Genomic DNA, 27,211 nt, shown 5'->3' on the forward strand with positions numbered 1-27,211 from the left:
GACACCCGGAGGTCAGGTGTGCTCACAGAAGACAGACTCAGGAAGACAGCAGTCGGGCCTTCCAGGGAAGGCTGTCCTGAGCCCTGGGCCCCCAGGGCCTCCGTCCTCCTGAGCCCTTGTCACTCACCCCGTGGTTCCCCACCCCAGTCCTTGAGCTCCAGGAGAGCAGGGTCAGACATCAAGCTCTGTGTCAACTGTGCCTCGTACACAGCTGGCTTTAGCATCTGGGATTTGCTGCTGTGTACGTATCCCCACAGAAAATGCATTAAATGCGGGACAGATTAGGGGACCATCCCTGAAAAATGTGGCAGGAGGGTGATCAAGGAGGTCACGCTTTGATGCGTAGGTGTACATGCAGGCTCCCAATGCGACAGGAAGTCCATTCCCTACCCACATACAGTACATCAACTGATCCCCAAAACAGCCCTTCAGGGTCATTTCTATAGGGGACTAAACCCAAAGGCTACTGGCTCAGGGTCACAAGGAACCCAGGTGAACGCAGGTCTGGTTAACTTCACACCACACCTCCTATGTGATAATGAACGAACTGCAGTACCTCTTCTAGTGGTTTCTGGACACAGATGATAAACAGCACATCCAGAGAAGAGGACCTGTGTGCAGGTGATTTAGCACAGGTGTGCCCAGTGAGACCACCTGGGACGTGGGGACACAGGGCAGGAAAAGGAAGGAAGACAGGCAAGGGTGCATTTCAGCAAAGGTCCCCAAGAAGGCAGCGCCAGCCTGATCCTGCAGGGGACTCTGCAGGCTGAGCTACATCTCAGTCTGTCCCATCATGAGACGGGAGACGGGCTTCTGTATCCCTGCACTAATACTCACTGGTTCATGGCAGGGGTTGGGTGGGGAGGGGATGGGGGACGGTGGGCTTCAAACTCCCAGGCACGTTCAGATCTTGGGCAGAGTGCTTCTGGGAGCCTGGGGTGGTCCTCCAAGCAAAGTCCCAGGTGCAGGTACTGAGAGCAAAGGGGCAGGAGAAGCCCACAAATGGGGGAGGGGCACGTGCTGTGTGTGTACAGGTAGTGAAGAGGACGTGCTCAGACAGGGAATGAGTAATTCTGCCAGGGGCAAGGGATCGCCCTTGGAGAACCGGCATAAATCCTTTCTGCCAGCCTAGTGGGACTAGCAGGGTGAAAGGGTGAGGAAAGGAGGGACAGGCATGGAAAGCAAAAGCAGAGGCAGAGAGGCGTGAACCGTGGTACAAGAGACTGGAGAAAGCTTCCCAAAGAAGAACCTTGGAGGTCAAGCAGACTTTAAGACTTGATCTCAAGGACAAAGGATAGGCAACAATTCTGACTTGGACCCCCAGGGAGCTGGGTCACCGCACCAGCTGGCAGAGCAGATTCCCAGCTTGCACTGGGAGTCCAAGGTGAGGGGCCCTGGCTTCGGCGTTTCTCAGTTGACTGCTGCGAGGACCAGAGGGGAGAGCATCCTTCAAGCCTGGGCTCACCCAGGCACATCCTTCCTGACAGCCCTGAGCATCACTCTCCTCCAGCCCCAGGTGGGCACTCAGAGCCTGGGAGCTGGAGTGTTTTACCTGCTTAATATTCTCCATGAAAACAAGCATATTTGATATGTAGGGGTACGTTAATGGACCTTGAAAAGAAGTTAGTTTGATTCATTTGAAGAATAAATGTCCCTCCCCACCCCTTAACACGGTGAAACTCACAAAAGCTTCTGCTAATGGAAAGGGAAATTACCTCTCAAAACACGACTAAAACTAATCATGGCCGTTTTTACACGTTCACAATTTCCTGCTCATCCTTTCTCCTGCTTTGATGAGCGGCGACTAGCAGATGCCTGTGCCGAACCGCCTAGCACAGCCTCAACCGGCTTAGGCAGCATCCCTCCCCCTCCCCCTATTTTCCCTTCCGTGATCATCCCTCTAAGGGAAAATAATATATTTTTAACATCTCCAGGTCGGAAGGACTGCACAATCTGTTAAATAGCGTCATTTTGGTGGAAGGAAATCGCCAAGGCTACGTATCCGTAACATTCATTCACAGATGCAGACATGCCTGTAACCCTGAACTCAGAAGAGAGAACAAAGCTGTGAGACCCATAAAATGTAAACCTTTGAAGCAAACAGAATCACATTTTTTAAAAAATTTCTTACTTCTGGTTTCTCTTCCTGGAATCCCTTAACCCTTATATTTTCATTGACCATCATTCATCTCTGTACCTCTTGGCACCCAGGACTTCGGCTTATAGGAGGAACCTGAAAAGGTTTGGAACAGCCCAGGGATAGCCTGGTGTCAGTGAACCATTAGGGGATCACCTACAATTCATACTTTTCTATTTTAGGTGATGACCAAGACCCAGTGGCCTTCAGAGTCGTACTGACCACTGGCCCGAATCACCCACCCTTCCACATCTACAGAGAAGTAGCTCCCTTTATGCCTGGCACCAAGTGCCAGGAGCAGATGTGATGCACTGTTCCAGTTGGGGTACAGTCACCTGTTCACACGCATGTCCCTTCTGTCATGTGGTCATCTTTCTAGAATGCCCAGGGGAGGACTGCTTACCTGGTACAAGTTCAGAGCCTGTCCTAGTCTATTTTACAAGATATGTCGCTACCTCAGACCAGAAGGAACTATCCATTTACCACAGAAACCTGTCCCAAGTCACCTTTTTTAAAAGTACAGAAGAAAAGAAAACACCGTAGTATACAGGTTATGGCTACATTTCACATGGGGAGTTACTATTTTTTCTTATTCACAGAATCACATCATAAACACCTACCTTGGAAAACCCAGTGACAAAGTATTTCCCATCTAGAGAAGCAGAATCCAAATCACCTACGTAGTTGAAACACATTTCCATATCATATGGCTACCAGAGAACAGATATATCCAAAAAGAGAGAAAGACTGTCTAATTCTGCCCCTTAATTTGTGCAGCAACGTCTTGTGCTTGAACAGCACTGGATTTATGTCTTCCTAGTGCTTTCATTTCATCTGGCTGTGCCTCTGAGACGAAATCAATCTGCTCCACATGGCATATCGTGGCCTCCAAACCCGCCGCCAAGGTTTCTCTTCTCATTTTGTCTCCGTCCTTATCACCTGCCACGCCAGGTCTCTCATCATCCCAGGAACACCCTTGCTCAGGTCCCAGGGATATCGGGGCCTGGTACCTCTGCCGAGAACATCCTTCCCTTCCTTTGCCTGCACGGCCAACTTCTGCTCACCCTTCCAGCTCTCATTGTCTCAGATGAGCTGTGTCAGCTTCCACCTCTACTGTATTTGTTAGTGTGACACTTCTGTCTCCCCAGGAAGACTGTGGGTGCCTCCAGAGCAGGAAGGAATCTTCTCATCCCCAGGGATGTGTTCCATGAGACCAGCCTGGGGCAGATGCTACTAAGTAAACAACTATTGAACGCATAATAGCATCACTTACTCTTGCTAGTGCTTATTGTGGGCTTACTGTGTGCCAGGACCATTCTAGTCATTTCCTTGCATAACTCATTCAAACCTTAACATAAACCTATGAGGTAGGGATCTCCTACCAGCCCCACTTTATAGGTGAGGAACCCAAAAAACCAAATTGGCTAAAATAACTTTCCTAAATCCACATGGCTAAGAGTCGGAAGCAGGATTTGAACCCAGAAATTTCTGAGTGTGTGTCCTGCACCACTCCTGAATTCTGCCTCTTTAGACAGAGAAACCTTTTCCTATTTCTGTTTTAGAGATAAATGCAACCAAAAAAACAAATTAAATGACTTGTCCCCATAAGATCACTCAACTGATAAGTGTCAATGACATCAAGTGTTTTGACTCCTTCTGGTGATTTCTCAATATATCAGTACTCGACTAAACATACATATATTTTTTCTCTTTTACTGAGAACTACATGCAGGTAACAGGAAATATGTCTGGGTGACTGGATGTAAATATGACTGCTGAAACGTTCTCCCTTTGCTGTACGTACAGAAGTTGCTCCACGAAGGGCTGGAGAATATTCCACTCCTGCCTTGAAGCTGGACTGGCCTTGCAATTGGCCTTGACCAATGGAATGTGGAGGACAGACCCTGTGCCATTTCCCAGCCTAGCCCTTAAGAGACCTGGAATCTTCCACTTTCTTTCCCTTGGTGACCTGAGCTACCACAGAAGAAGTTGGACACCCAACTGGAGACAGCCGGACCATTCCCTTAGGCAGTTCAGCCACCTCAGTTGAGAGATCAGATGTGTGTGAAGACACGTCTGATGTTATGATCGTGGGTAATCTGTCCTCCACTGAGATCCCAGCTGAAAGCAGTGCACAAAAGACCTGGCTGAGCCCAGCCAACTCAAAACATCAAGAATAAACTGTTGTTTTGAACCACTAAGCTTCAGAGTGCTTTGTAATGAGGCAATGTCTAACTGAAAACACTAAAATTGGAAAATTCACCTTGAGGAAGAAATCGCCAACACTATCTATTCCTCACCCACGGAGCCATCCCTATTGTAATTATTGCTGACCTCCATATGGGCCTTCTGTTCTAAATATCATACTCATGTAAACTCAAGGGCCTACCAAGTGGACCACAATTATCCCCATGTCAAACTAGACCAAAGAAGAAAATAGCCTTTTTTTCCCCAAACTGCATTTTTCTTTCTTTCGTCTCTGTGCAGCACCAGCAGGAGTCCTCCCTCCCCCAAGCTGCTTGCTGGGCTCTGCCAGCTGTTGGACGCCCAGCAGTCCTCTGATCCTCACAGCTGGGTCTCTCAGCTCCAAGAGACAGCTCAGCCAGAGACAGGGACTGAGCTCTTGAGCTTCACAGTCACGAGAAGAAGCAGAGCCCTTTGTCGGGGACCTGGGGATGGCATCCATCAAGTCAGCTAGGCATTAGTCCCACCTGACTTCCAGGCCCAGCCTTGTCCCTGAGACCAGAACCCAGCTTCAAACCCCTGATCAGGTGACCACTCACATGTCAGACTGATTGGACACTTACTTTGTGCCAGTTCCTAATCTGGGACATTTACCTTAATAATCTCTGTAAAATATAAAACGCCCTTTTCATTTATAATCTCCAAGACGCACAACCATATAAAATCTATGGGATGCAGCAAAAGCAGTTCTTAGAGGAAAGTTCATAGCAATACAAGCCTTCTTTAAGAAACAAGAAGAATCTCAAATAAATAACCTAACCCTCCACCTGAAAGAATTAGAAAAAGAAGAACAAACAAAACCTAAAGTCAGCAGAAGGAAGGAGATAATAAAGATCAGAGAGGAAATAAATAGAGATTCAAAAAACAGCAGAAAAAGCATCGGTAAAACCAAGAATTGGTTCTTTGAGAGGGTAAACAAAATTGACAAACCGCTGGCCAGGCTCACCAAGAAGAAAAGAGAAGGACCCAAATAAACAAAATTAGAGCTATAATGTCTAAGACAAAGCCCTACAGAGGATGGATATTTACCCTCATGTTTCAGGTGAGGAAATGAAGCTCAAGTTGTTAACGCCTGGGATCACATGACTAGTTCCTGCAAGATTTGGGTTCAAATCTTCTACTTTCTCATTCACCTCCATGAACCTTCTTCTGGCAGAAGCTGGGTTGGGGAAGGGGCACGACACAGGTGGTAGCACAGTGGGGAACTACAGGCGTCCTGAATGCACATAGGAGAGGGAGTGACCACCAGTCTTAGATGCCTGATTTATTTCCTGGAGAGAGGAGGAGAGTGAAGGGTGGAAGAGAAGGACCTCCCTGGAAATGTGGAGCCTTGACTACTACTTAATGCTTAACTCTTTCCAGAGTAAGGGGAGGAGCCGGTCATCTCCAGTATCTTTCTTTTTCTGTATCACAGGCTTGAGTCAAACTGTTGCCCATAAACCATCAGCCTCCCCTGATTGTCCCTTGCATGGTCCAAGTAGCCTACTCTGCCCCGAATCTCCCACTCCTCCTCCCAGGTGGAGCTAAACAGGTCACCACATCTACACTCCCACTTTGTGGTTATTCAACTGCATGCAGTTTTACTCACCATAATATCACTGTCAACAATGGGGTGGTCTAATTGCCAGGGCAACTCCAGATGAATTTTTGGAAGTGTAGCTATGACTGGAACTCTTACTCTGCTGGATATGATTTCTATAATATTCTTGGCTACCTTGTACAGTGAAAGTTAAGCAGGTTTCACCTAGTTCTGTCTTTTTATCTCCATACTTCTGCTTCCATCCCGAAGTGTTTCTTCTTCTTCTTCAGGTCTGGCTGATCTATACATTCTCCCAAATTTACTAATGAAAATATTTCTGTTAGAATATAATCTTGACGCCTAGCCTTACTTTTTATGTAATAAGTTCTATATTTCGGACTCAACACTATTACACTGAAACTGCTGGGAGCTCTGGATACCTACTAATACTCCAGCTTCTCCAAGGTTAGAACCTGGATTGTTCTTGGCAATCCTTCTTCCCTAGGAGTGTTGCATTGACTCCTTGCTGTGCACAGAAAGTGCTACCACACCTGCCTGCTGACTCAGTCCCCTATACCTAGATGATTATCGAATTCTCTTCAACAACAGGTTTCTTCTTACCTATCTGCTGGATGCCATTTCCCTTCCTCTTCCTCCCTGACTTGACTTTCGCCAACCTCCACAGTCAGGTTTATCCTCAGATGCCAGCTGCTCCTGGGCGAGTGCTTGTTTGTTTTTTTTTTTTCCTTCAGCCAGGTCCCCCTTGCAATAACGTACACACATGGCCAAAGCAACAGTGGGTCTCCATTTCCAAAACCCACTCATTCAGCATTCAACAATGACTTACTGAGTACATTTATGTATCCAGCACTCTGCTAAGCCCTGGCTTACAGTGATAAATGAAGGCTTACCAGCGGGGAACAAGTGCCCCACTGCCATCCTCCTGCTTACCTGTCTGCCCAAGGATGGAGGCACTCAGTCTGTGGGGGATCCTTGAGGACACCTTCAAGGTCACTCGGATCTGATAATACCTAAGAAAAGAACAGAGGACAGGCTGCTGAATATCAGATTTCTTACGGTTGGCTGCTGTTAAAAATACCTAGACTTAATCCTAAAGATTGTAGGGAACCAGGAAAGTTTCTGAACGACATGCATGATCATCTAGCATCAAAGAGAGATTTATTTTGTTAGCATAGTGGGAAAGGGATGGGATAGGCCAAGCTGAAGACACCTGAGATCGTAGGAAACACATAAGAGGTTGGTAGTGATGGAAATAGGAAAAAGGAAAAGATAGGTCATATAGCACAGGTACATTAGGGGTGTGATTTTTCTTCACTCGAAAAAGTCCATTTTACAGAAAAATAGGAAGTTTAATGCATGGTGAACACAAATTGAATTGCTATCATGTTGCAACACAGACAAACATTTCCTTTAGAAACACTGGCAGCTGAACTGCTAATCCTGGGGATATTGACAAACATTTTTACCAGTGTATTTCTGTGCCTTTGTTTCTATTACGTCACCCGCATTGCCAGATTCGGTCGTTTCAGAATGTCGTGCAGGTTCTCACACTGTCAGCAAACTCTCTCAACTGTCTTCTTTTGCCACATGTGCAGAAGCACTTTTTGAAGTTCTGTGCTTTGCAATCAATGATCCTTTTGTTTGCAAGCACTTGGGAACATTTCTGGCCTCATAATTGTTCTCCCCTTCCACTGATTTCAAAACCATTGTGTAACAGAACGTGAATAAAACCAAGTGAAATAGAAGTAAAATAGACCATGAACACATCAGTCTCTCACGGCTCATTGAACTCACAGCTGGGAGCTATTTTGCTATGGACTCTGTTGCACTGTGAATACACTTGGAGAATGTTTCTGTTGACATGTCTATATGTATATAGTGATCCAAGGAGATGCAGAGCAAAGAGCACTGGCACTGCACTTATGTAGCTTGGGTGACATCATTTGAGAGCTGTGTGACTTTGAGTACATCACACAACTTCTCTGAACTTGTTCTTGTATCTGTAGAATGAGGATTTAAAAAAAGAAAAGAAAAGAAAAAAAGGGACTTGTCATGACTTCTGCTTCCAGGAAAAATGGAGTAGACATACTTTTTTTCTATCCCCACTAAGTACAGCTAAAAACTCTAGACAGTATACAGAAAACAAACAAAAGAAGATTCTTAAAGGTGAAAAAGAAAGCAAACAGTCTAGGGACCTCGAGGTCCAAGGAAAGACATGATGGTGAGTTTTCTGCATTTTCTCTTTTGCCTCGTATACCACATATACCCCTCCCTGTAGCTCACCTTTAATCCCCTCTGTAACACATTTTACAGAACAGAAGTTTTTAATCTTGACGAAGTTGAATTTATCCATTTTTTTAATGGATCACACTTTTAAGTGTCCAGTTTTAAAAAACTCTCTGCTTAGCTCTGGATCCCAAAGCTTGCCTCTAGTTTTTTTCCCTAAAAGTTTTATATTTTGCATTTACGTCTGTGATTGACTTGGAGTGAATTTTTATATGAGGACTGAGATTTAAGTTGAATTTTTGTTTTGTTTTCTTTTGGCCTGTGGATGTCGAGTTGCTTCAGGACCGTTTATTGGAAAGGCTTTATAGAATTGCTTTTGAAACTTTGTCAAAGATCTCTTGGGGATATCTGTGCCTTTGTGACTGCTATGTCAGGGTAGAGATCCAGGCTCCCCAGAGGGTGTCCACGTAAACCAGGCTAGGTGGAGTTCTCGTCACCACCCACTAGTAGTGAAAATCTAGCTCCCTACTGGAGACCTGCTCTTGCCAGGTGGGGGGAAGGTGTGGCTTGTTACAGCTTGGCAGTGGTGGACATCTAGGCTCGCACTTGGCCTTTGCTGGTGTGGGTGGAGGTGAAGCCACTGTTTTTCCTGTGTTGCTTGGCTAGGGTAGAACTACTATTGTCAAAATGTTTCTGTCTTGCTAGGCTGCTTCTTTCCTGGTCCTTTCCCTACAGAAAGCAGGCTTTTCGGTTGGAGCTTATTTTTGATATTTAAAATGGCCTCTGAGTGCAGAGGTAAAGTCCTGTCTAATGTGTTCCGAAAAGCAAGAAGGCTGTGATGTGCCTCACACAGAAAACAGTGTGTTAGACAGGCTTTGTTCTGGTATGAGTTACACTGCTGTCAGTCATGAGTTCAATGTCAATGAACCAGAGCCAGATGAATATATATATCTCTCTATCTATCTATCTATCTATATATATATATATATGCCTTTAAACAGAAACACACCTAAAACAGGCTTATGTATTGATCAATGGATGAAAATGTGACCGGAGGTTCCCAGGAACATAACATATTTGTGCCCTTGTGACTGCTGTGTGGAGGGTAGAGATCCAGGCTCCCCATAGGGTCTCCACATAAGGGAACAATTCACATAAGCTGAACGTTTACTACCATCATGAAATTTATAGGGGAAACACAATAACAAATAACCACGGACACCGTCATCCGTGAGAGGGAGGCTGAGGCAGAGTAGAAGGTCCCTGCACTGCCTATCGGAGACAGCTGCCACTTAGCAGTAGCTAACTACCACTGTGCAGAAATGTTAGCTATGCAATGCTAGATCTTTCCGTGTTTCAAGGGAAGACAGAAATTTGGATTTTCAATAAAACATCTTTAAATTTTTAAACGTTGGTTCATAAATCAATGATAATGACAAGAGTAACAGCAAAAACAATTAGCAGCAGCAACTATGGCCACGGCGTTGACAATAAGGCACCGTGTTGACAAGATAAAACACATTTTCAGGCTAAGTCTCCATGGGCCAATAACTGGCCAACTCTAATTTATATAAATACAAGATGTCGCTTTTAGTGTTTCCATAATAAAAGACCAGCGCATTTCAATAATCTCATCATCAAAGGAAGAGGCGCAAATTGCACCACCAGCAGTTGTAATATTCTAATGGCTTCCTCTCCGAACATAAAATAGGTCATTCATTGCCAGAGGCTATGCATCACTTTCCTATCAGACTGTGCTGGAAGCAGTTGCAGGTGCAGGTATGCTCAAGATTTATTAAGCATCTCTGAGCTAGGATCTGATCTAGGAACTTCCATGTATGCAATCTTGTTTGACCCTCCATAAAGCCTTTGTAAAAGAAAGCATCATCTCAAGTGTCAACCAAAGAAGACGTTGAGTCATTGGAGGTATCTAACTACTTAGCTAAAGTAGTTAAGCTAGCAAAGGGCAATGAGGTTCAACATCCAGAAATAATACTAATTCGATTTTGCCTGTTACATCTCATAGGAACCACATTTCATTGCATAATTATAACACTTTTATAACCAACTCCAAGCACTGTCTGAATTCTTCCTCTTTAAAAGCACTGGTGCTACTGAACCTTATTTCAAAGAACTAGTCATCTTGCACTTCAGATGCTTTACAGGCATATGTTGAAAGAAATAAGTTTCAATTAGGTTGGTCCATTTGGCTTCTGGCTTGATTACACAGAATGTTTAAACCCCTTTAGCAATTCTCTTTTGTCTGACATGAAGGTGCTGCCAGGTCATAAATTCATAAACCATGTCATATATGATATACATGATACTGTTTGATCCCTTCAGAAAATCTGTGATGCACTTAACCATGACTTCCATCTTTAAATTAGAAAACTAACCCTAGAGATGAAGGAATTTGTCCGAGTTCACATATTTGGTAAAGAATGTTAGCGCATCTCCTAGAATAACCTTATTGCTTCAAATAGATATACTTTAACCATCTTAAAGCCACCTTTTTCCAGCTGTGGTGACTCAAGGAAGACACCATGAAGAAGGGAGCAGTTGGCTCAAATCCTTGGAGAACGAACAAGTGGTAGGAGAATATGGGGGATGAGTACCAGTCAGAAGGAACTGAGAAGTTAAGACCAGGAAGTGGAAAACTTCAGACAACGTGCTGGTATGCTTGAAGAGCCTAGATTTCCACAGAACCCCTTTTGGGAAGTGATAATAAAATAGTCAACCTCTATTGGCTTCCATCCACTGAACTATGCCCTTTACCTAATGCGGCAGCAGAATAATGTCCCTTCCAAAGATATCCACATCCTAATCTTCAGAACCTGTGGAACAAGAATTAAGGTTGCAGATGGAATTACAGTTGCTAATCAACAAAAAAAAGTATTTTAAGTACAATGAGAGCTGTACTTTTCTACACTGTTGGTAGAAATGAAAAATCACGACAGCCTTTCCGGAAAGCAATTTGGCAAGAATCTCAAATGTTTATTTTCCTTGACCCAATAGTTCTATCCTAGGAATCTAACTTTAAAGTGTGTGTGTGTGATTTTATAATAATGAAAAATCAGAAAAACAAAGAAAGATTAAATAAATGTTGTACACTCATATGATGGCAAAGCCTGCTGCTTCAACCTTCATAAGCTCACCTCAATTTCCCCATCACCTTTTTATCCCCAGAAGCCCAACCCCACTCATTCTGATCACTAATGTATTTCCCCCTGTTTTCTCAAAAACACAGTGAGAACAAGAATGATACTTTTCACTTCTGTGTCCCTTAGAGCTCTTACTAAGAGCACTGCACTAAGGAGAGAAAAGCATCTCATAAACATTAGTTCTCAGTTGACTATAGAGAAATCCATCACCACCAGCTGCTGAAGGAGAAGCCACACCCTATTCATCTTTGTATTTCCAGCAACTAACATGGTGCTGACACACAGCTGACATTCATTTAGTGCCAGAGGAATGTATGAATGAATGAAAATTCCAATGAGAGGAATTCCCTCAAACCACGGGTATATACAATCCAATCCCAACATCTAAAACTGTGTGACTCAGAATCCACAAGCAATTCTTTTAATACTAATAAAACTAGAAATCCTATTCTATAATGGGAATACGGAGATCTATGGCATTTTGTCATAACCACTTTTATATCAGACATATTATGAATCCACCACTCTGGGACCCAGGGACATTTGACGTGACCTAAAATACAAATCACTGTGTTTGTGGAAAGGTCAACAGAGTCTGGAGTCAAAACGCCTAGGATCCAGAGCCCAGCAGGCAAATGGAGACAATAACTTTCCTTCTCTGAGCCCCTTTCCTCATGGGTGATGACACCTGTAATGACCTCACAGACCTGTCATGAGGTATGTACAGGGCAGTGCATGGAAAGCCCTGGGTATGATTCTCAACCCCCATATTCCATTAAAGATAAAATACTGGTGTATGATGTGTGTGAAATAGACATCCTCCCCCAAACACCATCCCTATCTATCCTCCAACCTCACAGCTGGGGTGAAACTGGGGTAAGGTGAGGGTCTGGGTGGGACAAGCTTCAGAGATGCCTGGGGCACATACTGCATGATAATACAAAGTGGCGGACACAAGATGTAGTGCTCTACTATGATATGGCTTTGCCCATGTGGCTGGAAAACATCATCTTTCTTTGAGTCTTCAGGGGCAATATAGCATAGTGGTTAAGAATGTGAGTTCTTAAACTCCGCCTGTTAATGGCTGTGTAACCCAACCTGAAAGTGGAAGACCCACTGATTTGGGGGTGAAACTCTCTGGCCCAGCAGGGAAACAAAGGAAGTGTTGCCACTAAGAGAGGCTTCATGTTCCAAAAAATTAACAACAGTAAAAAAAAAAAGACCCAGGAAATGACCAATATATTTTCACTACACACTCATAGACTGATTCATCTGTTCTCACGGTATCCACCCACCACGACAGGACTACGATCCATTTGCTGGAATTTACTGGCTTCGGTAGCAAATAATGAGATACTTTTTCAAGAAAAGTCCACTTTAATATTTTAGCAAAATTTGTCTGGATACTTCAACAGCATCAAAACAACGATTATAACAATTGAGTCAGATTCCACTGACGTTGACTCTGAGCACGCTCCTCGTTCCTGTATCCCCAGCTCCCTGCTGATCCAGAAGGGTCTGTGTGGTCATCATATTGTGAACTGTCTGCTACGCATCCATAATTCCCTCCTTCCTTACAAAAAATAAATAAATAAATAACAGGCTTTGTCAGGGAAAGCAGTGTGCACTCAAGAACACTCTCCCAGGGGCTTCCCTGGTGGCGCGGCGGTTGAGAGTCCGCCTGCCGATGCAGGGGACGCGGGTTCATGCCCCGGTCCAGGAGGATCCCACATGCCGCGGAGCGGCTGGGCCCGTGAGCCATGGCCGCTGAGCCTGCGCGTCCGGAGCCTGTGCTCCGCAACGGGAGAGGCCACAACAGTGAGAGGCCCGCGTACCGCAAAAAAAAATACTCTCCCTCTGGAGTCCCTTGCAGCCAGGAGAGATCTTAAGATCCTCTCCTGGTTATGGCGAGAAAAGCATACATTGTCAGATGGAGCAAAGCAGAAAGCTTTGGAAGAAGCAGCCTCAGGTGTATGACCTTCGGGTTGTGTGTCCCTTCTCTGACTTGGCACAGACAGAAAACAGGAGTGGATGTTAAAGCAGCCACCTTTCAGCTGTGGGGACGAAAGCCGTGTGGAAAGGATGGTTGATCAGAAACATAGAAGTCTGCATCCCTGGTGTCATCAGGGGCACAGTGATGCTGTCTGCGTCTGGATTTCTCGTGACACCCTGTGGTATTTAAGTCAGGGTTGGTCACACGTCTGAAGCCAAACACAATCTTTCCTGATGGAATCTGATTCCAGACCGTCCTGGGGCCATATTTTCTATGGGGAAAAACTCAGAAGACGTGACAGAGGCAATCTGACTTCTCTCCCTGACTTTCTCTTGGCAGTGGAGAGCTTAGCTTTACCACGCATTAAGCCATTAAAATCTAAGATTCCAGGTTGGACTTTTTAGTAGAAACAAAGCGACAGTTTTGGTCCACCAGAGTTTAAAGCTACTTCCTGGAGGAAGAGGGATCTCTTTGTGTAGCTGAACCTAACTCACTGTCATTCTCCAACAGGGTGTGTGGACAACACAGCAGACACACACACACACACACACACACACACACACACACACCCCACTAACGGCAAAACTGAGTTGTGGTTATTTAATAAACGTGTTCAATCAAACTGGTTTTTTTTAAAATATAATAGTGTTTATTTATTTTTACTTGTTGACAGTTTGCTTTATTTATTTATTTTTGGCTGTGTTGGCTCTTCGTTTCCGGGCGAGGGCTTTCTCTAGTTGTGGCAAGCGGGGGCCACTCTTCATCGCGGTGCGCGGGCCTCTCACTATCGCGGCCTCTCTTGTTGCGGAGCACAGGCTCCAGACGCGCAGGCTCAGTAATTGTGGCTCACGGGCCCAGTTGCTCCGCGGCATGTGGGGTCTTCCCAGACCAGGGCTCGAACCCGTGTCCCCTGCATCGGCAGGCGGACTCTCAACCACTGCGCCACCAGGGAAGCCCGCAAACTGTTTTTAAATCAAATGTCTACAGAAACCCATTTACAGAGTTATTGCATGTTGAAGCGGCACATCCCCTACCAGGCGGTGGTGTGTCAATACTGCAAAACTTCAGGTTCTTTGCCTTCAAGTTGGTAGCTTGAAATTGGCCATGATGGGTATATATGCATCAGGGAAATTGACCAGTGTTTCGACTCTTTTTTTCCTTTGGAGCCAGTTTTAAACATTCATCAGCACACCACTGCTGCCCCCTCCTCTTGGTACCATCACCACTCCATTCTTTTAAAGAAAGGGAATCTGAAACCTGAACAGAGTAAAGAAGCGGGCACTTTGGAAAAATTCCAAGAAAGTCACCGTTGGGTGGGACTCAAACTGCCGAGGCTTCTGGAAAAATCTATCTTACTGCTCAGAGACACCTCAGTGAATAAAGCTATACCAGTTAGGTTCCTGGGATAATTCTCCTACGAGCTGGAAGAAGAATGACCTTCACAAGATGGGTGCCCTTTGAATACAGACTTGCAAGTCAGAACGAAATATCTATAATTCCTCCCTTATTTTCACCTCTTCTTATTCACATTAAAAACCAAAACCAAACTACAGCCGCGATAACGATGTTTTTGTGTGACTGAAGACAATTTAAACTCTCTGAACTTCAGTTTTCTCATTTGCAAAGGGGCTGTCAGTTCCCTTTCCCTTCCAGAGTTGATATCGAAAGAAATAAAAGCCACGGTGCAGAGCAACAGTGGACTGCAGGAAATCACGGGTATTATTTTTGCTATTGTTATTTTTACATATCACCCCAAATAGGCTCACAAACAAATGCTCCTGTTCATAAAAGCAGGCCACTTTAGGAACTCGAAGCCGCAACACAAGTAGCCTAGTTGGAAATGCTATCTATCAAAAACGAGGTTGCAGAGCCGCTGGAACACTGAAACAAACGTGCTTCCCCATCCTGGCATCTCCCGCTGCCGTTTTCATTCACACTGGCCGCTGGACCTGTTGTTCCTACCTAACGAGTCAACCCACATGGGGGTTCTAATGTGCATGAGTGGCCATGTGTCAGTGTTGCCAGCGCCAGTCTCTATGTCACCCACAAAAGCACCATCTGCAGGTAAAATGAAGGTTCCCTCTCGAGAGCCAATGTGGGACAGGATGTCATCAGAGATGCCCGGCACCAGTGCATACTCGACGGGTATAGGTTCTCTTTTTGACGGCAGGCAGCATTTTATTTTCTTCACATTTGTGTCGCGTGGATTAAATGACGTTGGGTGGAAGCAGGCTTTCAAGCTTCTCACACAGCTTTAAATGACATGGGTGATTTAAAACCGCAGACCAGAAAATGTGCTGTGCAATACCACACTGGGCCGAGGGTATCTGCAGAGAGAATTTTTCTAATGGGCAAGACCTGATCCAGCAACGAGGTCCAAGATGTCAGAGGCTGGGGGCAGGGTTGGGGAGCAAACACAACTCACAGGTCTTTTGTGTACAGGGACCAGAGGCACGGAATGAAAACACGTGGTGGAACCTCAGAGCTCTGGCTTGTACCTCACACAGACCAGGTGTTAAATACCGACTCACCTCTTACGAGGTGCGTGATCTTGAGCAATTCATTTGACCTCTCTGGGCTTTGGTTTCCTCATCTTAAAAATCAATGGTCGTGAGGAACAAAGGGGACCCTACAGGGAGAGCGCCTGGCACAGTGCATGAGACGTGGGAAGCACCAATTCCTTTTCAAACTATAATTGTAATTATTAAAATAGTGGCTTATCTAGATGTTGCCATTGGGAAGTAGACTCAGCAAATCGGAAGGTGATCGCCAAGCCCACCAAGCTAGTTTGCAGAGTCCGCACTAGAACACAAGACTGCTCACTTTGGTGCATTTTCCAACCCATCGTACCGATATATTTGGACATAATTGAATTCTAGGATATATGTTGGTATTAAGTGATAATATCTTGTATACATAGAGGAGCAAATTATCTTATCGTTGCTTTAGATACTCCATAAATATTAACAGTAACAACCACAATATCACAGCGAGAATAAAGGAAGCCACCCGTTCTTACAAGCCAAGCTGAGTCAGGCACCGTACCAGGCGTTTTCCATACAATGTCACGTTCTACCTGGACAGTACTCATAAATGATCATTATCTCCTCCACTATTCCTTTGAGGAAACTGAAGCTCAAAAAAATGAAACTATATGCTCATAGACTTACAGCTTATAACTAGTACTAGGATGCAAGCTCACAGCTATATAACTCCAAAAATTTTATATATATATATATATATATATATACATATATATATATATATATATATATTCTTCCAGTTAAGGTCAACTCATATATACACTGGTCACCAGCAAATGTAAGTCGGGTCCAATGATGACTCATAATAGCGTGAAGAGCCCAAACAAGAAGTCATGCCAGTGATGATAATGGAAAAATGCGTTGCAAGTTTTCTGTACACTTTATTCATATTCTTCCTACTCACTTATGGTCAATTGACCAAAGCCAGGTACAAGGCGTCAAGATAGGGGCTGAGGACCCAGAGATGGATGATAGAACAGCCCCTGTCCTCGAGGAGCTTACAGTCTAGCAGAGATGAAAGCCGACGTCGCAAACAATAATTCTCTTCATAAGGAGGCTCTCAGTTTTCGAGAGGATGAGGTAAAGGGCAAGGTTAGCTCAGATTGGGAGATGTCGCTTTCAGTAGGATGCAGGGGTCTATCCAAGGCAGAAGTGAATTAAAACTGGTCCTTAAAAGGAGCACAGCACACAGGAGAGACCTCACACGTCAAGAAACAGAAGTGGGAGCTAAGAGTCAAGGCCAGTGAAGACAGCACAGTGGCTAGAGCCCAAGGCAGTATCTTGAATGCCACCCATCTTCAGCAGGTCCTCCTTATAATGCTGGTCTCCGGGTAACAAGGCTGGACCCATGTTCCGCAGAATCACAGTGTGCTTCTTTGGTATTAGAGCGCAGGCTTTGACCCAGAGCATGATTGAGATCCGGGCAGACCGGGGTGCTCTATAATGGAATTGTGTTCACGTTGCATATGGCCGCACGTGAGTTCACCTGACCTCTTTAGGTTTTGACCCATTTCACAAGTGTAGGTTAGTACTGATGAAGCTTAGCGCCATCTCGGCTCACCCTTGAAGAATGGGTAGGTCTTGGCCATGCTGGGAAGATGCAATGAAATTTTAAGGTGGAAGAGCGGCTTGGAGACCTGCAGAGGGGTGGTTCCTGGAGAGCGCGTATGGGAATAGTGGGGAGCTAAGTCTGGCTAGAATGCAGGATAGGGAATGAGGAACTACAAACAGATATTTCCGAAATAATTTACTCTAATATCTGCTACTATATAAACAGATGGCCCAAGATAGCCCTCCTCCAACACCCAGAGTGTGTAAGTGGCGTGGTTAAAGGTACCGACTGTGAAATCAAACAGAGCTTGGTTTAAGTCCCACATTCATCACCTCCCAGCTGTGTGACCTTAGGAAAGTTATTTAACATTCCTGAGCTACCATTTCCTCTCTTGTAATGTGTAGATAAACAATTAGACCCAACTCATAGTGTCACCTGAGGGTGACATAAAAAAAGTTTAGCACAGCACAAAAGAAGTCTTTAATAATTACCAGCTGAATTAATGTAATTATTACCATTATTATTTTAATAAAGACAGTTTTGTGGAAGGCATTGTGCTACACTGGGAATGAACAATCTTTGGAGTCCAACCTGGGTGTGAATCCTGGCGCTGCCACCTGCCAAGGCTGTGACATTAGGAAAATTATTTCACCTCTCTGAGCCTCAGTTTCTTCATTGGTCAAAGATGCATAGCGACACCCCTCTGGTAGGTCTGTTGTAAGAATAAATGTGATAATGTATGAAAGGTGCCTGCACACCGTGTGTACTCAGAAAATACAAGATGCTTCAAACATCGTTTTGGACGATGTCACCTGCTACCCTGCTTCCGTTCTGAAAAAACACAAGTAATCTGGTGTGAGTCATATTTCATGCATGGGCTATGACGAAGGGTAAGTGGGTACTAAACTTGCATTAAAAACAGCTTGACAGATGATGGATGTATAGACAGAGATAGACAAATAAACACACTTGCCAACTGTTCTCGGAGAAAGAATCCCTGACCAGTTTCCAGCCCTTTCCATCAGAACGTGTCTCTTTTGAAAAGACACCATTGGGCTTCCCTGGTGGCACAGTGGTTAAGAATCCACCTGACAATGCAGGGGACAAGGGTTCGAGCCCTGGTCCCGGAAGATCCCACATGCTGCGGATCAACTAAGCCCATGCACCACAACTACTGAGCCTGCACTCTAGAGCCCGCAAGCCACAACTACTGAACCCGCGTGCCACAACTACTGAAGCCCATGCGCCTAGAGCCTGTGCTCCGAAACAAGAGAAGCCACCGCAATGAGAAGCCCACGCACCGCAACGAAGAATAGCCCCTGCTCGCCGCAGCTGGAGAAAGCCCGCGCGCGGCAACGAACACCCAACGCAACTAAAAATAAAAAATAAAATTTTTTTAAAAAAAGAAAATACATCATCACCACCTTGGTTAATTGTCTTCCCTCAGCTGCTCTGCCTCTTAATTGCCTTTTGATATAAAAACTCACAGGAGCTTGAAGGCATTCTGGAGATTTCAAGGGATTTCCCTGTCTGCGTAGAGATGTCCATTTCCTCATCCATCAAATCCTTACTTCTGCAAAACTGTTCAGACGGAACCACAATAAAGAAGTCCCTTAGCTCCATTTGGCTAAGAGATGTGCTCTGTAATTACAATGGGGGAGGCGTTTGAAACCAAAAGATCATTCTGTGAGGCCAACTGTCACTGGAGAACTCCCCGCCAGCTGGCAGTGAGGAGTGGGGCAGAAAGCAAGGACTCAGGGTCGGAAAGACTTGGAAAAGCGGGAGGTTTGCCTCTAGGGTTGGCTGTGAGGCTCAGAAGAGGCAGTGGGTGTGAAGAAGACAGTGCCACGCCCAGCCAAGGCTCTGCACTCTGGCCATAGTTGTGACTGTTAATACAAACATGATTAGCAGGTCTGGACAAGCCCTGGGCTCAGTGTAAGGAAGAAGACCTGGGTCAGGAAGGTTAACAGACAGATGACACTATCTAAATGTTAAGTGAATTGAACAAATAGACAAAAGGGAAAAGAATGTCAGATGTTTAAGAGCAGAATTCAGAGGCGGCTTAATAAAGCTGTGACGAACTGAACCCAGGAAGGCTAGCTTGAACCGGAGATGCCCCTCACCCTGGTGGGTAAATAGACTGCTCTTTGATGGGCTGTGTTTGCTCAATCTCTCCCTAAGCAAACTCTCCAACCTCTCTCTCTCTCTCTCTCTCTCTCTCTCTCTGTCTCTCTCTGTCTCTCCCTCCCTACCACCAATCACCCTCAACCCCGCCACTTCTCTGACTATAAAGCCAAGGCATCTGCTCTTATTTCCGCAGCCAGCACCAGCTGCTCAATTTTACTATCAGTTGCCTTTTCTTACGTTTTTCCCTTAATCTATAATCAAGGTTCCTTGAGTTCAAAGCTCCGGCTGCTGGTGTATGCAGTTCAGGGCAATGTCAACCGTCTTGGGATAGCAATCCACCACTTCCAGTGTCCCCCTTGCCCTTGAAGACTGGGCAAGGCAAACACCCAACCAACATCTGCAAGGGCAGGGCCTACAGGGAAGAAGCAGGGAAGCTCCAGGCATCTCTGAATCTGCAGATGACACAGGAGAGAACCTACTGCACGGTCGCAATCCTCAACACTGTCCTGCTGGAAGGTGCTGCCCTGTCCAAAGGCAACGAGCACAACTTCTAGCTACCAAGCACTGACCCTGCCGTGTGCCACTGCTCAGTCCAAGAGGACACCTTCCCTCTAGGCGTCAGTGAACCACCTAGCTGCGGTCAGCTTCATTTTATTAATAAAGGAAACAGGTTCACAGAGGCTAAGTGGCGTTCCCAAGGCTCCGCTGCTCATGACGAGCTGAGCAGGGATTGAGAACCGCTCCGCCCATCCTCAAAGCCCATGTTCTCTCCCCACCCCACTTTTTCTTAGCAAGACTTGTATCCTGGAAGTTTCAGGCAATCAATCATCTCCAGAGTGAGCTGTCAGCCCTTCTCAATAAATCTGTCATTTTTTCTCCTGTGTCCTTGGCATGTCACGCACAGTGGGTGCTAAGTAATGTTTGCTGACTTCACACAGAGTCACTAAAACATAAAGAGCTGAGAAATGAATGACATAAATCATAAACACGCTGTGTATATATATATATATATATATATATTGCATGCCTCGTTGGTATGCATTTTGCCATTTGACTCAGGCGTACAGGGTACTAATTAAGGATCTTTGCGTGATTTTCATCTAAAATGTGCAAACCCCAAATAGTTTACTTTATGATTTAAGTTCTCAAGAAATAAAATGGTCCTACTATCTTCAGGATGACAGAAAACAGTTTCACTTCCTTTTAAAAGCAGGTCTAAAAGTATTCGTTATCTGAGATTACAGATGAGGAAAGAGGTTCAGACAGGTTGACTGACTTCCCCAAGGCCACACAGCAAAGAAGCAGCAGAGCTGGGATTTAAAATCAAGGTTTGTCAGGGACTTCCCTGGTGGCGCAGTGGTTAAGAATCCGCCTGCCAGTGCAGGCGACACGGGTTCAAGCCCTGGTCCGGGAAGATCCCACATGCCGCGGAGCAGCTAAGCCCGTGTGCCACAACTACTGAGCCTGCACTCCAGAGCCTGCGTGCAGCAACTACTGAGCCCGCGTGCCACAACTACTGAAGCCCACGCGCCTAGAGCCCGTGCAAGAGAAGCCACCGCAATGAGAAGCCCGTGCACAGCACCAAAGAGTAGCCCACGCTCGCCGCAGCAACAAAGACCCAACACAGCCAAAAATAAATAAATAAATTTTAAAATAAAGAAAGAAAGAAAATCAAGGTTTGTCAGATTCTTTGAACCACATAACCCCACACTACAGAAAGGTCTTCCAATGTTGAGCATAGCACAGTCAATCCTTAATCACCTCACACTGATGACAAATGAGTGAAAACTTGAAAAAAAGACTTTACACTTGAGTGACCTGCTGTGTTCCCAAAGCCCTGGATTTTGTTCGCTTGGTTCCACTTCTTTTATAGCAGGCTGAGTTGAAGTTGGGGTAAAGAAAAACAACAGAACTGCAGCGAGCCCCATGAGAACTCTGAGATGGACACCAGCACGCAGAGCCCCCTGGTAGGCTGGGATGGGATATTCCTTGGTGAAAGGATAGTCCCATGTCATGTGGTCAAAAGGTCCTAGAGCCCTTGCTGCCAGCGAGTCACATGTGACCTTAGGCAAGTCACCTAATGTCTCCAGGTCTTTCTGTCCAGGTGTTCAGTGAGGAGACTGACCTGAAGTCTGAAAGCCAAAACTAAATTCCTGCTCCAATCTGCTGGAGAATCCTTTTGCAGTGCTCTACACAACCCTGCAATTTCCAGCTGGGGCTGTGAGCCATGTTTCTGCTTATTGGTAAGAAAAAGAGCAAAGGACAGGTGCAACTAACGACAGTCATCTTGGTCTTCTGATTGATGAGATCCTCAGCGGGAGGGATCTAAGCTTGGATTTGCACTTGGGCTGCCTGGCTCTAGGTCCAAGGCTGGGGTGCCACATCCCGGCAGCCCAGATGACCCCCTACTTTAGTCCAAGAGTGACCCCTTTGGTCTGCAAGAATAAGGGACATTCGTATTTCTGCAGAGCCTGGGTGGGAAGATCCATGAGGACACCTGCTTCTCTGTGAGCCAAACTTGATGGCCCAGAATTCTCTCTGCTTCCAGCATTAGAATGATGCCGACACTCTCAGGGCTGCAAGAAAAATATGTTAACATCTGCTGCAATCTGTTTCTTTAACCTGCCTCTCAAGGAATCAGGGATATTTGAACTCAGTTTTAAAGGAAAGAAGGAGTTCAGAAAGAAACCAGCAGATGACAAAAAGAAGGGTGATCTACCTCTCGTCCCAGCTAAAGAGACCAGCAAAGGTATGGAGAGTAAATGAGCCTGGCCACTTCAGATTATGTTGTCACATGTGCTGCAGAGGAGGGCTGAGGGGGTGTGCTGCAGTAGCAAGGGTTGATGGAGACGTGTCAGAGAGCACTTACAGGCGCCGGGCGCCGGGATGGATGCTGTCACATAAATTACACCATTCAACCCTGGCAGTCATACTGCTGAGGTACCCAATTTACAGGAGATGAACCTGAAAGTCAAGGTAAAACCAGCCCACCTGGTGACATGGTAGAACTGGGATTTGGACCCAGATCTGGTTGCAGAGAGCACGCTCATCCTCTCTACCACTCTGTCCCGCCTGAGTTCAGGCAACAGCTGGACTGTGATGCCATTAACCCTGACATGTGAAGACCTGGGGTGAAGGTGTGTGTGGTCTTCTATTACGGGGGCAGGGAGGAGACAAAAGTGAACACTGAGTACAGTCCACCCATGCAGGAGTTAGGAGCCCACTGAACTCCAAGCCAATTTAACTGGACTCCTAATACAGCAGAGGAGAAATGAGAAGCCTTAAAAGTCGTTGAGCTACACCCAAAGCAACAGGGCTGGTAGTGCTCTCTGGATATCTGTGTGATGTTTCTTTAGGAAGATGGTGGAAGGGAGATGACCTCGAATAAAACAGGGTGAGTGGTGACACTCTTACCTCCCAATCCTCCGTAAGAGATAACTCTACAGTTGGGATTTGGAAAGAAATTATATATATATATATATATTTTAAAATAATACATATATTGTGTGTGTGTGTGTGTATATATATATATATATATATATATATATATATATATATATTAGAATGACAGTCCTTCAACAAACCTTAAAAACACTTTGAGAAAAAAATAACATTGCAGAATGTTACTGAATCACAGGATATCTCAAAGGGCTCAGTGACCCATGGAAAGATAAGGGAACATCCCATAGTCAGGGACCTTCTGGAATTAGCCTCCAAACCAGTTCGTGGAAGAAAGACAATTCCAACCCCTGCCTGGGACAGCTAAACCTGAGACCAGATTCCTCTGCACAGGATCTGCCTTTTCTCAAGTTCTGACTCCTTATTCTGCATCAGATGTCTCTTCTTCTCTCCTATCATCTTTTTTTAAAATTTATCTTATTGAAGTATAGTTGATCTACCATGTTGTGTTAATTTCTGCTATACATCAAAGTGATTCAGTTATCCGTCCATATACATATTTTTTCATATTCTTTTCCACTATGGTTTATCCCAGGATATTGAATATAGTTCCTTGTGTTCTACAGTAGGACCTTGTTGTTTAGCCATCCTACAGATAATAGTTTGCGTCTGCTCATCCCAAACTCCCAACCCATCCCTCCCCCACCCCTCCCCTCTGGCAACCACAAGTCTGCTCTCTATCCTGACATCATCGGCCTCTGCTTCTGGTATAAAATGTGCTGTTGTGAATGCCTCCTACTCTTCCGCACATCAACACCTTTGCAGGTGTCACTCCCCTTCCTTGCGATGACAGCCTGAAACACCTCCAACTGTCCTCATTTGTCAGGACTCAACTCAAAGGTTCCCCATCCCTGGCCCCCGACACCTGCAGAGTAAGGTACCGTCCATCACCCATCCCCTGTTCTCTATGTGCCCGGGGCTCCAGAGGGTCGGCTGGTGACACTGCATCTCCAATGCTTGCTCTCCAGGTGGACCTTCCCTGGTGAGGCCATGCCCTGTGAGGGGCAAGGATATCCTGCTCCTTCCTGTTCAGGCCAAAACCCCAGCACAACACCTGGCACCCAGCAGTCCCTCAAAGAACCGATGAGGAAAGGATGAATACTTGGATTGCTCCTGCTTAAGCCAGGCCCCAGACCGTGAGCTCCTTGCTAGAACATGTGCCGTATTGATTTCTACGGCCTACTTCTCTGACTTCTTCACCTGGGGGGATGAGTGAGTGACTCAGTTCTGAACCCGCCGAGCTCTGGATCCTGGCCTCCAGCTCATTCTGGCGATATTCCTCTGGCAATACTTTTGCATTTTCTTGTCCCTCAGCCTTTGACTGTAGAGCCCCTCAGAAAATATTCATCCATTCAACTGCGCGTAAACAGTTGGAAAAAAAAATGTGTTCACTGTGTACAATATAATCTTATTCTTCTTTAAAATGCTTGCATCAGTGTGTGTGCATGTATGTGTACATATATCTGTATACAAACATAGATATATGCAGATAATACATAGAAGATGAGATCGCTCTGGAGATGGGTGGTGGTGACGGGCACACAACAACGTGAATGTACGGACAGCCACAGAACCGTATACTTCAAAAATGGTTAAAAGGTACATTTTTGTAATGTGTGCTTACCACGATTTTTTTAAATGGGAGAAAACGGTGTCTGATAAATTGAATGAGTGAATGAAGATTTGGCCACTTCAATAACCTCCTGAAGATGTCTGCCCTCAGACATAATTGGGCCCACGTCCCCTGCCATCGCCCCCTTCCTGCCCCTAAAGCATAAACGTAAATGTCTTAGTCCGTCATTCAAGCCCTCCCTCAGCAGGGAGGGCGTTAACCTCCCCAAGGGAGAAAAGGGGAAGGTGCTAATTCTGCACCGTTTCATTATGTTTTATAGCAAACCTTTAACAAATCCCTACCGTGCACTAGATGCTGTTTAACATGCAGGGGCTGCAAAGTTATTTAAGACGTTCTTGGTGTTCTCAAGCCAGCAGATGTGAAAAGCACTTTGCCTGTCACTTAACTCTGTCATTGATTACCACTGGGAAGGCCTGCAATGTGCCGAGCACGGTGCTAAGACCTCCACGTGTCTTCACCTATCTGATTCTACAAGAACACCACGAGATGCCTCTTCTTACGATACACAGAATACAGACTGAGCTCAGAGAGATGACACCAGCTCTCTCTCCAGCTGGGGAGAGGCAGAGCCAGGATGCAATTCCAGACCCACAGTGTGCGGGTCCAGACGTGAGTGACAGACGAGGAAACGGAGAGCCAGAGGCTTGAAGTGTCTCCTCTGCAGCCACCGAGGGATGAAGGACCCGTCCCCGGAGCTCCTCCTCTCCCGGGCAGCAGGTCCGTTCAACCCTGCTTTGACCTCTGAGTGAGCGCCGCCAGCCGCAAGGTCCCAAAAGGCACCGCCTCCTTCCAGATCTGAGAGGAAGATGCTTTAAACTGTGTTTGTGCCAAAGAGTCCTCCAGGCGACTCTAAAGGGCCGCTGGTGATCACACTGTTCTTAGAACTCAGCCACGCAAACCCCTGGGAGAGGAGAAGACGTCTGAGAGCGCAGCTGAGCAGAAGACCAGGACACTCAGCAGACACTTCACTTTCAGCACATTGAGGTGGATAATTAAAGAACGACTCAGGGGAAGGACATGAGAAACGACAGAAGCAGGGTCCCTCCCCCAAAGTCCAGAGTCCCTGGTTCTGCATGACAGCGTTCAGGCATGTCTGCTAATCCATTTGTTTAAACAAGTGCGCACATGTGCCCACAGACATGCACACACGCAACCATGCATGCCCACAGCGATGCATGCCACAGACGTGTGTGTGCCCATGCATGCCCACTACTGTAAGCACACATGACCACAGGCATGTGCACCTGGAAACATGCATGACTAAAACCATACATGCTCACAAACATGGGTGCACACACCACAAATTCTCGCAAACATGCAGGCAAGAGATTCAGAAGCAACTGCAATGACGTCTTTATGTTCAGAGACCAGTAACCTTTTCTTCCTTAAGTTCCACGCTACAATGACCTGCACTGATTCTTGTAAGGTGTGCCTGCATTTTTTTTCTCCCTTAAAAGTTTGCACCATGAAGAATAGTTGAAGAAGGTACTCACTGTTGGGGAGTATCCTGAGCACTGAGATTCATCAGTGAAAGGAACAGATAAAGATCTCTGCATCTGTACAGCTTACATTTCAGCGGGAGGATCAAATAAATAAAAACACGGCAAACGAGTTACATCCATGGTACGTTGAAAGATGATGAGGGAAAAGAGGGTCCCATTGGCAGAAGCTGCAGACTTCAAGTGTGATGAGAGAAGGTGACAAGAACAAAGACTTAATGGAGGTGAGAGGTTGTGCTTTGCGGACGTACTAGGGAAGAACGTTCCAGATGGAGGAAGATGCCCCAAAGGCCCCAGGCTGGGGGGGGAGGATGTTGGAGGAACAGGCAGGTGGCCAGAGTGTCAGGAAGGGCCTCATAGGCCATCATGAGGACTTGGGCTGCTGCCCTGAGGGAAATGGGGCGTTAAGTCACTAGTTTTAGGCAGAGAAGTGACACTCCCTGGCTTAGGTCTTTTTTTTTTTTCGTAAGCAGATGATCACCATCTTTATTTATTTTTTAACATCTTTATTGGAGTATAATTGCTTTACAATGGCATGTTAGTTTCTGCTTTATAACAAAGTGAATTAGCTATACATATACACATATCCCCACATCTCCTCCCTCTTGCGTCTCCCTCCCACCCTCCCTATCCCATCCCTCTAGGTGGTCACAAAGCACCGAGCTGGTCTCCCTGTGCTATGCTAACACATATATATGGAATCTTAGAAAGAAAAAAATGGTTCTGAAGAACCTAGGGGTAGGACAGGAATAAAGACACAGACATAGAGAATGGACTTGAGGACACGGGGAGGGGGAAGGGTAGGCTGGGACGAAGTGAGAGAGTGGCATGGCTTCGGTCTTTAAAGGACCCTCGGGCTGCTGTGTGAACCACAGAGGGAAGAGTGGGAACAGGGAGGAAGCGGAGACTAGGCAGAGGCAGTGAAAGGCATCTGCACAGAGATGACAGAGGCTTGGGTTGGGTCTGGGGTATCTCATGAAGGAAAGTCAAAAGCATTGCCTGAGGCATAAGTAGTGTCAAGAATGACTCTGAGGTTCGATTGTGTGTGGCTGCCTCCCTTCTCAAAGGGAGGTGCCCAATGGGATACAATGGAAGAT

General features: G+C 45.8%; 1 protein-coding gene across 1 annotated transcript in view; it reads right to left on the reverse strand.

Moving 5' to 3' along the window:
- FAM135B (family with sequence similarity 135 member B) overlaps window positions 1-27,211 on the reverse strand; it is a 160,881-nt gene that overhangs the window by 116,919 nt on the left and 16,751 nt on the right. Inside the window, exon 2 of the mRNA XM_060035314.1 lies at window positions 6,852-6,931. Coding sequence (XP_059891297.1) covers window positions 6,852-6,931 — 80 coding nt within the window. The remainder of the gene's footprint in view (window positions 1-6,851; window positions 6,932-27,211) is intronic.

The sequence above is a fragment of the Delphinus delphis genome, chromosome 17 (assembly GCF_949987515.2).
Source record: "Delphinus delphis chromosome 17, mDelDel1.2, whole genome shotgun sequence".
Classification (NCBI taxonomy): Eukaryota; Metazoa; Chordata; class Mammalia; order Artiodactyla; family Delphinidae; genus Delphinus; species Delphinus delphis.